At 44.6% G+C, this 14,802-nt stretch overlaps 1 protein-coding gene across 1 annotated transcript; it reads left to right on the top strand.

The window, feature by feature from the left end:
• Window positions 1-9: 9 nt before the first annotated feature.
• LOC135509589 (tripartite motif-containing protein 16-like) lies at window positions 10-6,353 on the top strand. The gene is made up of 6 exons (XM_064930371.1): window positions 10-1,313; window positions 2,078-2,173; window positions 2,282-2,515; window positions 2,633-2,780; window positions 2,960-3,019; window positions 5,418-6,353. The coding sequence occupies exons 1-6, from the start codon at window positions 732-734 to the stop codon at window positions 5,966-5,968; spliced, it is 1,671 nt and encodes a 556-aa protein (XP_064786443.1). The 5' UTR covers window positions 10-731; the 3' UTR covers window positions 5,969-6,353.
• Window positions 6,354-14,802: the final 8,449 nt, after the last annotated feature.

Here is a 14,802-nt window from a genome sequence, read left to right as displayed (position 1 = left end):
TTTTAGAAGAGGCGGAGCATCAAATGGGTTGCCTCCCACAGTGGACCAATGTTCCAGCCATAGATATGGGATTTCCGAAACTAGCTGAGCGTTGTTCCGTAGCACATGCACAGAAGTTATGGGGTTTTAGCTATTGGGGAGATGTGTCCAAAACAGAATAAAACGTGTTCCCTTTCCACATTGAAAAGGGTTAGATTAATAGACCCAGGTGATCATCCCGAGAAGACAATTATCTCTGGTTGTAATGAAAAGAAACTTCAGCACGCTGATGATCTTAAGAGACTGTGTTTGAGCCGAACACTGCAACTTGCCATCAATAACCTGCAGTATACTGCGTTTGCACTACACTATATGCACTGTATATATTTGTTAAGGCAGCATCCTTTCCTCTGCATATCCCCTCTATAAATTGTATATACTCACTGTAAATAATCTTCTACTCCAGAATGTTATGTTTACTGTAAGTATGTTGACTGTGTCTATTCTGTTAGTACACTGTCTATTGCTGGCAGCGCCTACTCACCAAATCAATGTACTGTACTTGACGAATAGGGATTCTGATGCCCTCTGCTGGCCAGACACTGATTTTATGGATCACTCACAGATCCAGGCCAAAAGCCAAGTTTCGAATTCAGTGGAAGCCACACCTACTGCTCAGAACAAACCATTAAACCGGGAAACCAGTATCTCTCTCTGACTCTGCTGCTCAGTCTGATAGGGTGTGTTTCACCATGGCAGAAGCTGTTTTTGATAAGGATTTGATTACCTGTTCAATCTGTCTGGATCCACTGAAGGATCCAGTGACTACTGCCTGTGGACACAGTTACTGTATGGGCTGCATTAAAGAAAGCTGGGATCAGGATGATAGGAAAGGTGTCTACAGCTGTCCCCAGTGCAGGCAGACCTTCACCCCAAGACCTGTTCTGGGGAAAAATACTCTACTGAACGAATTGGTGGAGAAACTGAAGATGACAAGACTCCAAGCTGCTCCTCCTGCTTACTGTTATGCTGGACCTTTAGATGTAGGGTGTGACATCTGCGCTGGGAAAAAACTCAAAGCTGTCAAGTCCTGTCTGCTGTGTCTTGCCTCTTACTGTGCGACTCACCTAAAACTTCACAATGACCTCAACCAAGGAAAAAAACACAAGTTGATTGATGCCACTGTACTACAGGAGAAGATTTGCACTCGCCATAACAAACTGCTGGAGGTTTACTGTCGTACCCATCAGCAATGTATCTGTCTGCTGTGTGTGATTGATGATCATAAAGGCCATGATATAGTCGCCGCTGCAGAAGAAAGGACTGAAAAACAGGTAAAGATGAGAACAGTCAAATCACACTATACATTTGTTAATCTATTTTAGCCTGGCATCCAGACCAGCGAGTGAGAATATGCGTAAGAAGCAGAGTAGAGTCATTTTAACTCGCAAAAATAATTTGGACATAACCTGTTTTTTAACATGCTTCATCTGGTAGGTCGATGTAACTCATACAAACAGAATGATGAGGTTCAATTTGGAAAGGGATCATCCAATCAGTGCGAAGCCCAATCCATTTGAGCGGACAATAGTTTTCAGACCGTTAAACAAGTGGCTGCAGGCTGGATGAGTCAGACGTTTGAGAGCGAAATGCAGCTCAAATTTCAAGGGGGTGTGCGAGCCAGAGAGGTGTGGACACGAAAGGGGCTTGGCTTGAAGCGCTGAACATCATGGCGTGAATAGAAATGTGCTTTTGCCATTACTAGCATCATACATTTCACTGAATTACAACATTATATACTAGACATTAGAAACAAAAAATAACATTATGCTGCTCTCAATATTTGAAAATAACGGTTCCACTTCCGGGAACACGAGAGATCACTTTGGCCCGGTTCGGTTTCGATTCCATGAAAAATATCGGTCTTTTCAGGTCCGTTCCTTGAACCGGTTCCTTCAGAACTAAAAGTGTAGATGGCTTCAACGTCAGACAAAAACGCCCTTTCAACATTTTGTTTTCTGGGTACCTTGTCAGATGCACAGTGTCCTACCTTGATAGTAAGCTATTTGTTTTATGCATATGATAATATTCTCTGCAGAAGCAGTTGGGGGGAAATAATCTGAAATCCCAGCAGAGAATCCAGGAGAGAGAGAAGGAGATGCAGGAGCTGAGACAGGCTGTGGACTCTCTGAAGGTGAGAGTTGGGAACATTTTAATTACACTCGCGGCAGTCTGGGGTCCCGATGAAAGCTAAGTGAATAGGGTGGTTGAAATGGATCCCCTCTTCTCTGTGTCCTAACAGCACTCTGCACAAGCGGAATTGTTTGACAGCGACAGGACCTTGACTGAGCTCATCCACTGTGTTGCGAAAACGCGCTCTGAGGTGAAGGAGCTGATCAGTGCCCAAGTGAAGGCTCAAGTGAGTCGAGCTAAAAGGCATCTGAAGCAACTGGAGCAAGAGGTCGCTGGACTGAGGAGGAGAGATGCTGAGCTAAAGCACCTGTCACACACAGAAGATCACATCCATTTCCTCCAGGTGACATCTCTAACTTAAATGTCACTCACAAATGACTCTTCAATGACTAGGTCTTGAACTCTTTCACAAGTGAAATGTGCTGAAATTAAGTAACTGTAGCCTTTCTCAATGTCGTAGCATTTCCAGTCTCTCTGTGTCCCTCTTGGATCTGAGGGCACACCCAGCATCATTGTCACCTTTGAGCATGTGAAGAAATGTGTCACTGAACTGAAAGAGCGACTACAAAACATCTGCAAGGAGGAAATGGACAGAATATACGGGAAAGGTTGGTAGAAGGCATATTTCGAGCTCATAAGTGCTCTTGTATGTTTGCTATTGTGTCTTCTGTAGAGATGCATGCAGTATGATTTGCGGTGTTTGTACCGTTGATGGCTAGGTTAGCATCGCTGAGTGACGTTGCCCTACTGAAACTTGTTGCATGATGGTTGTGCCTGTGTCCTATAGTGACTAAAGTTCCAAACATTCGCCCTTTTGAGCCCAAGACCAGAGAGGAGTTCTTAGAATGTAAGTAAAGCACACACGCACAATGCATGTTCACTCACTTTGTAAAAAAAGCAGGTAGCTGGAACCATTCTGAGTGGTCAGCTTCTGAGACCTCACTTGCTATATACTCATACAGCACTGACTGCTATACAACACTGACTGCTATACAACACTGACTGCTATACAACACTGACTGCTATACAACACTGACTGCTATACAACACTGACTGCTATACAACACTGACTGTTAGGGATCTGACCCACCACAGGTGGTCCAATAAGAACCAAACAGATGCTTAAAATGTTTCTCTCCAACCAGACCTGGGCAGAAAATAGTTTTATTTTGTAGTTTATTTGAAGATTACAAATACTTGAGGTAGTTGAATATGGTTTATATAGAGCATGCTGGGAAATATGATAATGATGGCTGTGGATTTCGTTAAATTTGATGTGGATTGTATGAGTTTCAGGCCCTTGTATTAGGGTAAAACAAGGCCCATACATGCATACATACATGCATGCATGCATGCATGACAATGACCCAACACACCTCCAGGCTGTGTAAGGGCTATTTGACTAAGGAGAGTACTAGAGTGCTGCATCAGATGACCTGGCCTCCACAATCACCTGACCTCAACCCAATTGAGATGGTTTGGGATAAGTTGGACTGCAGGGTGAAGGAAAAGCAGCCAACAAGTGCTCAGCATATGTTGGAACTCCTTCAAGACTGTTGGAAAATCATTCCTCATGAAGCTGGTTGAGAGAATGCCAAGAGTGTGCAAAGCTGTCATCAAGGCAAAGGGTGGCTATTTGATTTGTTTAACACCTTTTCGGTTAAAAAATAAAGAAACCCTTGAATGAGTAGGTGTGTCAACTTTTGACTGGTACTGTGTGTGTATACACTGAACAAAAATATAAACGTAACATGTAAAATGTTGGTCCCATGTTTCATGAGCTGAAATATTAGATCCCAGAAATGTTCCATACGCACAAAATAGCTTTCTAAAATGTGCACAAATCTGTTTATGTCCCTCTTGGTGAGATGTCCCAACTTTTGAGGGAGTGCAATTGGCATGCTGAATGCAGGAATGTCCACCAGTGCTGTTACCAGATCATTTTTGAATGTTAATTTCTGCCATAAGTCTGCCTCCAAAATCGCTTTATTAAAGAATTTTCCAGTACGTCCAACCGTCCTCACAACTGCAGACCATGTGGGTGAGCAGTTTGCTGATATCAACGTTTTGAACAGAGTGCCCCGTGGTGGCGGTGGAGGTTATGGTATGGGCAGGCATAAGCTACGGAAAATGAACACAATTGCATTTGATCGAGTGCAATTTTAATGCACAGAGATACCATGACGAGATCCTGAGGCCCATTGTCCTGCAATTCATCCACTGTCATCACCTCATGTGTCAGCATGATAATGCACGGACACATGTCGCAAGAATCTGTACTCAATTCCTGGGAGCTGAAAATGTCTCAAGTTCTTCCATGGCCTGCACACTCACCAGACATGTCACCCATTGAGCATGTTGATCCAGAGCATCCTAAACGTGTACGACAGCGTGTTCCATTTTCCGCCAATGTCCAGCAACTTCGCAAAGCCATTTGAAGAGGAGTGGGACAACATTCCACAATCAACAGTATGATCAACTCTATGCGAAGGAGATGTCATGCTGCATGAGGCAAATGGTGGTCACACCAGTTACCGACGGGTATTCTGATCCACACCTACCTTTTTGTTGTTGTTGTAAAGGTACAGTATCTGTGACCAACATATGCATGTCTTGGAATAGTACAGTAGATTGTGTGTGTGCTCTACTCATTCTATTTCCATCTTCAACATGCAGTTCCAGATGCAGCCATGCCATTAGTTGAAGGCAGCCAATCCAATAGTTTCAGAAAAGTAGTAACTTCCTGAGATTTGTATACAAATAGTTTGAAAAAGGAGTTGCTTTCTCAGATCTTTATTCAAATACCTGTAGTCACCTCCAAAGTCACTGTTTTTGTTCCCCTACAGAAACCTTCAACAAAGCATAGTTAAAACTAGAGTTCAGAAAGAAAAACATATTTCTACATTGTTAACATTTATTAAGCAATGAATAGAAGGCGAAAACCAAATGGTAGCATGAATATGTTAGCATTGCAAACATTATTCAAACACTAAGCCTACTCAGAGTTTAGTGGATGCACTTATCAACTTGACTAGGTCATCTCTTCTCCTGTAGTATGCCCATGTCCCGCTCTTTTTGAGAAAATAAAACTCCCCTAACACCCAAGGGAAGAGCGCCAAGAAGGTGATTGGCCAACATATGGGAGCAGAGATTGGTTGACTGGCTTGTCAATAAAATACCCTTAAATTCACAGGGTCTTTAAAAAAATACAAATAATAATTTTACACTATTTTTCCTCTTCCTAGACTGCTGCCCGCTGACATTGGATCCCAACACAGCAAATCAACTCCTGTGTCTGTCTGAGGGGAACAGAAAGGTGACCAGGAGTCATAAGATCCAGACCTATCCCAACCATGAACATAGATTTAGCCACTGGAAACAGGTGTTGTGTAAAGAGGGTGTCTGGAGTGTGTCTGAACCCTGCTACTGGGAGGTAGAGTGGACCGGGGTGGAGGTTGATGTAGCCGTCTCATATAAAGGGATCAGCAGGAGAGGAATTGGTCATGAGTGTTGGTTTGGTGCTAATGACCAGTCCTGGAGGTTGTACTGCTCTGCATCTAGATGCTGTTTCTACCATAATGGTAGAGAGACTTCTATCCCTGCCATCCGCTCAGACTCCAGAGTCGGAGTGTACCTGGACCACAGGGCAGGAACTCTGTCCTTTTACAGCGTGTCTGTCCCAGACACCATGACCCTCCTCCACGGAGTCAAGACCACGTTCACTCGGCCCCTCTACCCTGGGTTTGGGGTTGGTTCATCTGTGAGGATACTGACACCATTTTTGAGTAGTAACTAACTTAATATGTACGGTGTAAAATATGAACCTAGATTACAGTACTTCCCTATGGAACTACTGTGCAAATAGAAAAGTATCAGAAACACATTGTAAAGTGGGACGGTTATTTGTGTACTTTTTGGAAACTTTGAAAAAGCCCTGTTGATTGTCATCAATCATTCTCCCTGTGTGTACAGCGAACAATAAGTTCAGCTGCTGTTAAACATATTCAATGCCAACCATAAGACAATGTGTTTAGACTTTGCGATGTAAGTAGGGTAGTATATTGGTCACTTTGTACTTTTTTAACCATAACTAGCCATAACTCTGCCATATCATATAGTAATCTATGTATACTATGCACTACTCTACTATATTAGTTCATTAAAAGTGAGAGTTATTTGTTGGGAGTTGTCTGTCTCTATTCTGTCCAATGACATTACTTCTGCGCTCTTCTCGCCAGACCTGGTACCTTATACCTCAGCACAAACAGGAAAAGGAGAAGGAAACTCTTATTTTACTGTCCAAATAGTTCATAGAACCAAGGCTTTGTTTCTACACAGATCATTTGTTTTCCAATATGATTATCCATTATTACACTGTAGCTTTATAGAAGGCTCCTCGATACAAGGGCCCATAAATCATACTCCACTGATAGTGGAAGGCGCCATCAACAGAACCCTGGGAAATATGTTAATGAGCCCCTGTTACTAAAGTTTTTTATTTAATTTTTTTTAACAGGTCTAAATTGCCCTTGAGCCTTATACCAAAGATGAGTTTGGCTTATATCTGTAAATGTTTATTTTTCTCTCAATGTTGTCTCCATTACTGGCAGAGCGAAATTAGACCCAAGCAATCACTATTTATCCATAATAACAATGCAACATGAATGTAATGAACGTTCACTTTTATGGTCACAAAATCACTGAATCTTGATTGAAAGAACTCTCGTCATCTCCTTTGCAATGACTAGATTGATAGCCATTTAAATTAGATGTTACACGGGGTCAAAGGAATTCTCAAATTTGCCAGACTGCTGAAGAGAGGTTCTCATATTGTAACTGTAAGATATCCACCAGAACACCAGAGTATTTATGGCCATGAATGTGAAGAAGAAATGCTCCAGATTCCCTTAATGCAGTGTGTTTGGGTAGAAGGTACATGAAGTTGGACAGGCTATATTTTATTGGCTATAGAAATGAATCACCTTAATGCAGACAGACCCCCTATCAACATCAGCAACGGTCGTCAAAATGGATTAAAAAAAAGGTCCAAAATACAGTTCTGATAATTGTAACAGCTGCATAATGGAGTAAGATACTTAACCATTTTTAATGAGAAAAAAAAAATCTGTCAAATATTGACTGCATTATAGCAAATAATTCTATGAGAGACAGAAAATCAGTGGAATTCAGACATTGGTGGGACTGAATGTCAAATATCAAAAATACATGCCAACATTTTTAAACCACATATGGCCCTTTTATACATTCTGTCATATTGATAGAATAATAACGTTTGAAAATAACTCATTTGCATATACATATGGGCAAAATTTAATACATTAGCATGAAATTACTCTATCCAACCAGCTCTTTTTCAGGTACCCCCCACAATCTCCCATCAACTTTCACCACTATCACACACTCACAAATGGTTAATATACAATGTCTTCAGAATGTATTCCCCTGCCTTGACTTTTTCCACAGTTTGTTGTGTAACAGACTGAATTTAAAAATGATGACATTTATATTTTGTGTCACTGATCTACACACAATTCCCCATAATGTGTGGAATTATGTTTGAAAAAATGTAGAAAAAAAAAAAAAGAATAGCCTTGAGTCAATGAGTATTCAACACTTTTGTTATGGCAAGTCTAAATAAGTTCAGGAATATAAATGTGCATAACAAGTCACATATGTTGCATGGGCTTATTCTGTATGAAATAATAATGTTTTACTGCCCAATCTACCCCGCACATACAATTATCCCTCAGTCGAGCAGTGAATTTCAAGCACAGGTTCAACCACAAAGACCAGGGAGGTTTTCTAACGGTTCACAAAGAAGGGCACCTATTGTTAGATCAAAATAAATAAATGAATAACCCTTTGAGCATGGTGAAGTTATTAACTACACTTTGGATTACACACAGTCACTACAAAGATATACAGGTGTCCATCCTAACTCAGTTGCCGGAGAGGAAGGAAACCGCTCAGGAATTTCACCAGTTTAATGGTTGTGACAGGAGATAACTGAGGATGGATCAAAAATATTGTAGTTACTGAAGGGGTTAAACCAAGGCCTCATACCTTTTAAAGGGTTAATAAATTGTGTTATGATGAACTGTAAGGTCTCCTCTCAGAAGACCTCTGTGTGTGTGTTAAAACCTGACTTGAGTGATATGCCCTGCAGACACTATCAGATGGCGGAAACCGCCTAAGCTCATACTCCTCCTGTCTGGGTCCCACCGTGACTGTCTGACGTTCTCAGAATCCGACTGGTTTTCTGAGAACACAAGGCCACCGCAGGCCTGATGGAAACCGCCACTTGGCAAAAGATGCTTAGACTTCTCTGTTGTGAAATGTCACCTTGTTATGAACCTATAACTATATAAGTTGCAGGATGTCTTAGACACCTCGCAGAACCTGGGGAGAGCTATCATATACCGTACTCTACCAACTTCTGCCATACAATTGTACTACTAAAGGAGAATCCTAATAGTTAAACAAGGAGTCTGTGTTTCCTTTCTACTACCAATATATACGTTTGATAATTGTATAGACCTGATTGTCTTTTGAAGAAATTGATCAACATTACTCCACAATACTAGCATAAATGACAAGAGTGAAAAGAAGGAAGCCTGTACAGAATAAAAATATTCCAAAACGTGCATCATGTTTGCAATAAGGCACTAAAGTAATACTGCAAAACATGTGTCAAAGAAAATCACTTTTTGTCCTGAATACAAAGCGTATGGTCGGCAGGTAGCCTAGCATTGGGCCAGTAACTGAAAGGTCGCTGAATCTAATTACCAAGCCGGCAAGGTGACAAAAACTCCCATTTTGCCCATAAGCAAGGTAGTTAACCCCCAACAACAACTCCTTGGGCGCCATGGACATTGATTAAGGCAGCCCCCGCACCTCTCGGATTTAGAGGGGTTGGTTTAAATGCAGAAGACACATTTCGGTTGAATGCATTCAGTTGTGCAACTGACAAGGTATCCTAATGTTTGTGGCAAATCAAAAACTGAGTACCATTCTTCATATTTTCAAGCATGTTGGTGGATACATCATGTTATGGATATGCTAATCATCAGTAAGGACCAGGAAGTTTTTTTAGGATAAAAATAAACAGAATAGAGTAAAGCACATGCAGAATCCTAGAGGAAAACATGGTTCAGTCGGCTTTCCAACAGACACTGGAAGACAAATTCACAATTCAGAAGGACAATTACACAATTACACAAGGACAAATATACATAGGCTATAGACTAAAATCTGGGTTTATGATAACTGATTAAACTTTGCTTAATTAGAATCTTAGATAGATGCAGGTAGCCTATAGCCCCTGATAGGCCTACATCTAATTTCAGATAGCCTACAGTAGCCTAGGCAAGATGTTGGCAAGATGTAAACTGAACGATTTAGCAGTTTGCTTAGTTTAAATTGACAGACTAATTTATTAACATGAATAGTGAGGAGGTAAGAAGTACTTGTGTTTCCCTATTTCCCTGTACCACGGTATTAGTCATAATACCCATAAAACCTAGCGCTCTAACAGGGAAATGGTTCCAATCATTTTTCCACCATGAATTTTTCCCAGAGGGGATTTTAGAAACACTTAAAATAAGGGCTGTGTTTGGTGTAGGCTTAACCCTGGCATGAGCTTTTGATAACCGTGTAAATCTCTCTCGGACATTGTTGGGAATCAGGCCTACTACTGTTGTGTCATCTGCAAACTTGATGATTGAGTTGGAGACGTGCGTGGCCACGCAGTCATGGGTGAACAGGGAGTACAGGAGGGGGCTTAGCACGCACCCTTGTGGGGCCCCTATGTTGAGGATCAGCAAAGTGGAAGTGCTGTTTCCTTCCTTCACCACCTGTGGGCGGCCCGTCAGAAAGTCCAGGACCCAGTTGAACAGGGCAGCATTCTTACATAGGTATTCCTCTTGTCCAGATGGGATAGGGCAGTGTGCAGTGTGATGGTGATTGCATCGTCTGTGGATCTATTGGGGCGGTAAGCAAATTGAAGAGGGTCTAGGGCAGGGGTGGACAATTACAGTCCTCGAGGGCCTGATTGGTCTCGCAGTTTTGCCCCAGCTAACACACCTGACTCCAATAATCACCTAATCATAATCTTCAGTTTAGAATGCAATTTGATGAATCAGCTGTGTTTGCTCGGGATGGAATTAAAGTGTGACACCAATCATGCCCTCGAGGACTGGAGTTGTCCACCCCTGGTCTAGGTTGTCAGGTAAGGTAAAGGTGATATGATCCTTAACTTGCCTCTCAAAGCACTTCATAATGACAGTGAGTGAGTGCTATGTGGCGATAGTCATTTAATTCAGTTACCTTTGCTTTCTTGGGTCCAGGAACAATGGTGGACATCTTGAAGCAAGTGCGGACAGCAGACTGGGATAGGGAGTGTGACAATAATGCTAGTACCAACTCGAACCCAGGCGCAGAGAAACACAGCAGGCAGAGGTAAGGGTAAATCCATAATTTTACTTAGTCATAACAAAGCACCCGCACAAGGGCACACTAAGAAAAACACGAGACCTAAGCAAGGATCCAGGCCAACAGAGGAACCTAAATACAAGGCAACCAGGTGAATTCAATAACCATTAACCAGGGTAACCTGGAAACTAGAAGACAGGGTAATGGTGCCCTCCAGTAGAAACCTGAAGAAACAATAGTCAAAAACCACAGACCCTGTGACAGGGAGAGATTTAATATGTCCGTAAACACTACAGCCAGCTGGTGTGCGCATTCTCTGAGGATGCGACTTTGGATGCCGTCTGTGCCGACAGCCTTGCGAGGGTTAACACGTTTAAATGTCTTACTCACGTGGGCCACGGAGAAGGATAGCCCACAGTCCTTGATAGCGGGCTGCGTCGGTGGCACTGTGTTATCCTCAAAGCGGGCGAAGCAGGTGTTTAGCTTGTTTGGAAGTTAGATGTCTGTGGTTTTCCCTTTGTAGTCTGTGATTGTCTGTAGATCCTGCCACATACGTGTCAGGATTTGGCCAGGGTTGTTCCGGGTTTTGGTCACTAGATGCCCCCATTGTGCTTTTTGACCTTATGTTTTTTCCCTTGTTCCCCATTATTATTTGCACCTGTGCCTCGTTTTCCCTGATTGTATTTAAACCCTTAGTTTCCCTCAGTTCTGTGCTCTGTGTTTGTATGTTAGCACCCAGCCCTAGTGTTCTGTGTATTCTTGTCGATTCCGGTGGATGCTCTTGTGGAATTCTGTTTTTGAGTATCTCTTGAGGCTTTTTTTGCTATTCTTACCACCTTTTGGATTTGCCATTTTTGTATTGAGGGACTTCTCCTTTTTACTTTATTAAATACACCGTCTTAAGTACTGCTGTGTCTGCCTCATCTTCTGGGTTCTGCTGACTATTCGTGGCTCAGTTGGTTAAGTGACTGTTTCTCACTCCGGAGACCCAGGTTCGTAACCGGGTCCTGACAGAAACACAGAGCCCTAAAATGAACCCAGAGGCAGCCAGTTCCCAGGACCTTTTTGCCATGCTGTCCCACCACCAGGAGACTGTCCAACGCCACGAAGCCGCCCTGGTTCAGCAAGAGGCCTTAATGGCTAGACATTCTCATCTTCTGTCGGAGATGCTGACTTCCATTAAGCAAATATCTGATCGTCTTACCCCGGCAACAGTTCCCGTCCCAGTACCTCAGATTCACGTACCCATGGCAGTTAACCCCCTGGCTGAACCTCGTCTTCCACCTCCCCAACAGTTCTCAGGTGATCCAAGTGCTTGTAAAGGGTTTCACACCCAATGTTCTCTCTCCTTTGAGCTACAACCCTCGTCGTTTCCCACCGACCGGTCTAAGATCGCTTATATCATCACCCTGCTGTCGGAAAAAGCCCTGGCCTGGGCTACTGCTGTGTGGGATGCCCATAGTTCCTGCTGTGCCAGCTACTCTGCCTTTGCTGAGGAATTCAAACGAGTGTTTCAAGGCCCAAGCAGTGGTTCTGACTCAGCCAAACAGCTCCTGACTCTCCACCAAGGTTGGTGCAGCGTGACGGACTATGCCATCCAGTTCCGCACGGTGGCAGCAGCAAGTGGCTGGAACAACGAGGCGCTCACGGTGTGCTTTCTGAAAGGCCTTTCCGACACTATCCAAGATGAACTGGCCACTCGGGAACCACCGGACAATCTCGAGTCCCTGATCAAGTTGGCCTCACGCATTGACCAGCATCTGAGAGAGAGAGAACTCAACCGTAGACCTCTAGCCCCTATCAGTCCCAGCTCCGAGTCCCCACCTTTATCCTCGCTGGCTCCATCGGAACCCATGCAGATTGGACGCATCTCCCAGGCTGAGAGAGACCGCCGGATGAGGGAGCGACGCTGTCTATATTGCGGCAAACCGGGCCATTTCCGTTCCACGTGTCCCGGGCTCCAGGGAAACGCTCTGTCCCGTACAGACCAGGGGGAACTGTAACGGGAAACATAACCTCCTCCCATCCGTCCAACTCCCGTCTGCTCATTCCAGTCACCCTCTCCTGGGACAACCACAAGCTTCACCTTCAAGCCTTGGTAGACTCTGGAGCCGCAGGTAACTTCATGGATGGTGTCTGGGCGAAGGAGAATGGCGTTCCCTCTGAACTTCTAAGTGAACCCATGAGGGTCACTACATTGGATGGAAGCCCTTTGGGATCTGGACTTGTCACTCATGTCACTACCTCCTTGCGACTTTCAGTTTCACAACACCAGGAATTGATGAACTTTCATTTGATCTCCTGTTCCGAGTTCCCTCTCGTCCTTGGATACCCCTGGCTTCACAGCCATAACCCTCACATCGACTGGTCTGTGGGCACTATCAAGCAGTGGGGTCCTACGTGCCAAGCTACTTGTATTTTCCAGAATTCCCCGAGTTCTACTCCGGAGTCTTTAGAATCCATCGACCTGACCCGAGTTCCCGAGTGTTACCATGACCTCAAACTGGTGTTTAGCAAACAGAGGGCCACCATGCTACCACCCCATAGACCTTACGATTGCCCCATCGACCTGTTTCCGGGCACTTGCCCTCCCAGGGGTCGGATCTTTTCCCTATCTCCACCCGATTGAGCTGCTATGGATACCTACATCAAGGACGCTCTGGAAGCAGGCCTCATGCGTCCATCCACCTCCCCGGCGGGAGCAGGGTTTTTCTTTGTGGCCAAGAAAGACGGTGGATTACGTCCTTGCATCGACTACCGGGGACTCAATGCCATAACCGTCCGTAACCGTTACCCGCTACCCCTTATGGCCACAGCCTTGAGCTGCTCCAGGAAGCAGTTGTTTTCACTAAGCTTGACCTGCGGAACGCATACCATCTTGTGCGGATCAGACCTGGTGACGAGTGGAAGACCGCTTTCAACACGCCTACTGGTCACTATGAATACTTGGTGATCCCCTTCGGCCTGACCAACGCCCCAGCGGTGTTCCAAGCGCTCATAAACGATGTGCTTAGGGATATGCTTAACATATTTGTGTTTGTTTACTTGGATGACATCCTCATCTTTTCGAGCTCCCTTCAAGAACACACTAAGCATGTCAGACAAGTACTCAAACGCCTCCTGGACAGCCATCTGTACGTTAAGCCGGAAAAATGTGAATTCCATTCATCCCGAGTACAATTCCTGGGATTTGTAGTGGAACCCGGTCGAGTCCAAATGGACCCCAGGAAGGTAGGGGCGGTAGCGGATTGGCCCACCCCCAAATCCGTTAAGGAAGTTCAGCGTTTCCTGGGCTTCACAAACTTTTACCGCAAGTTCATCAAGAACTTCAGCTTGGTGGCAGCCCCTCTCTCAGCTTTAACCAAGGGTGGCAATGCAAGGTTTTTGTGGGGAAGAGAAGCTGAGACGGCCTTCCAAGGACTCAAGCAGCACGTTCTCTCTGCTCCCATCCTGATACTACCGACTACGGATGAACCATTTGTGGTGGAGGTAGACGCATCAGAGGTTGGTGTTGGAGCTGTCCTGTCTCAGAGGGGTGAAGACAAGAAGCTTCATCCGTGCGCTTTCTTCTCACACCGGCTTACCCCGACTGAGAGGAACTACGATGTGGGGGATCGTGAACTCCTAGCGGTTAAGATGGCATTGAAGGAATGGAGACACTGGCTCGAGGGGCTTCTCACCCGTTTCAAGTGCTTACGGACCACAAAAATCTGGAGTATATCCAGCAGGCGAAGCGGTTGAACTCTAGACAAGCTAGATGGTCTCTTTTCTTCAATCGATTCCAGTTTATCCTCACCTATCGGCCCGGGTCGAAGAATCTCAAACCGGATGCCCTGTCCCGAGTCTACGCTCCTGCCATTCGAGATGACACGGACATGCCTGTCCTTCCTGCTGCTAAGATTGTGGCTCCGATCTCGTGGCAAGTTGAGGATACCGTGAGACGTGCTCAAGCTAGCGAACCGGACCCGAAAGGAGGTCCTGCCAATCGGTTGTTTGTCCCCAAGGCAGTGAGGACTCAGGTCCTTCTGTGGGGGCACTCCTCTCGCCTCACCTGTCATCCGGGCGTAGGTCGCACCTTGGAGTTCATCCAGCGTAAGTTCTGGTGGCCTACCATAAGAGAAGACGTTGCCACTTTCGTCAATGCCTGTCCCATGTGCTGCCAGGGCAAATCTTCTCACC

Source organism: Oncorhynchus masou, chromosome 22 (assembly GCF_036934945.1).
Source record: "Oncorhynchus masou masou isolate Uvic2021 chromosome 22, UVic_Omas_1.1, whole genome shotgun sequence".
Classification (NCBI taxonomy): domain Eukaryota; kingdom Metazoa; phylum Chordata; class Actinopteri; order Salmoniformes; family Salmonidae; genus Oncorhynchus; species Oncorhynchus masou.
This window is presented reverse-complemented; position numbering and strand designations above follow the sequence as displayed.

What these genes read in the sequence shown, in the direction of transcription:
- LOC135509589 (XM_064930371.1), top strand. Translation starts at nt 732, where the DNA reads ATGGCAGAAGCTGTTTTTGATAAGGATTTGATTACCTGTTCAATCTGT. An exon ending in AGGCTGTGGACTCTCTGAAG is followed by an intron (nt 2,174 to 2,281) that starts GTGAGAGTTGGG and finishes GTGTCCTAACAG; the next exon opens with CACTCTGCACAAGCGGAATT. An exon ending in GGACAGAATATACGGGAAAG is followed by an intron (nt 2,781 to 2,959) that starts GTTGGTAGAAGG and finishes TGTGTCCTATAG; the next exon opens with TGACTAAAGTTCCAAACATT.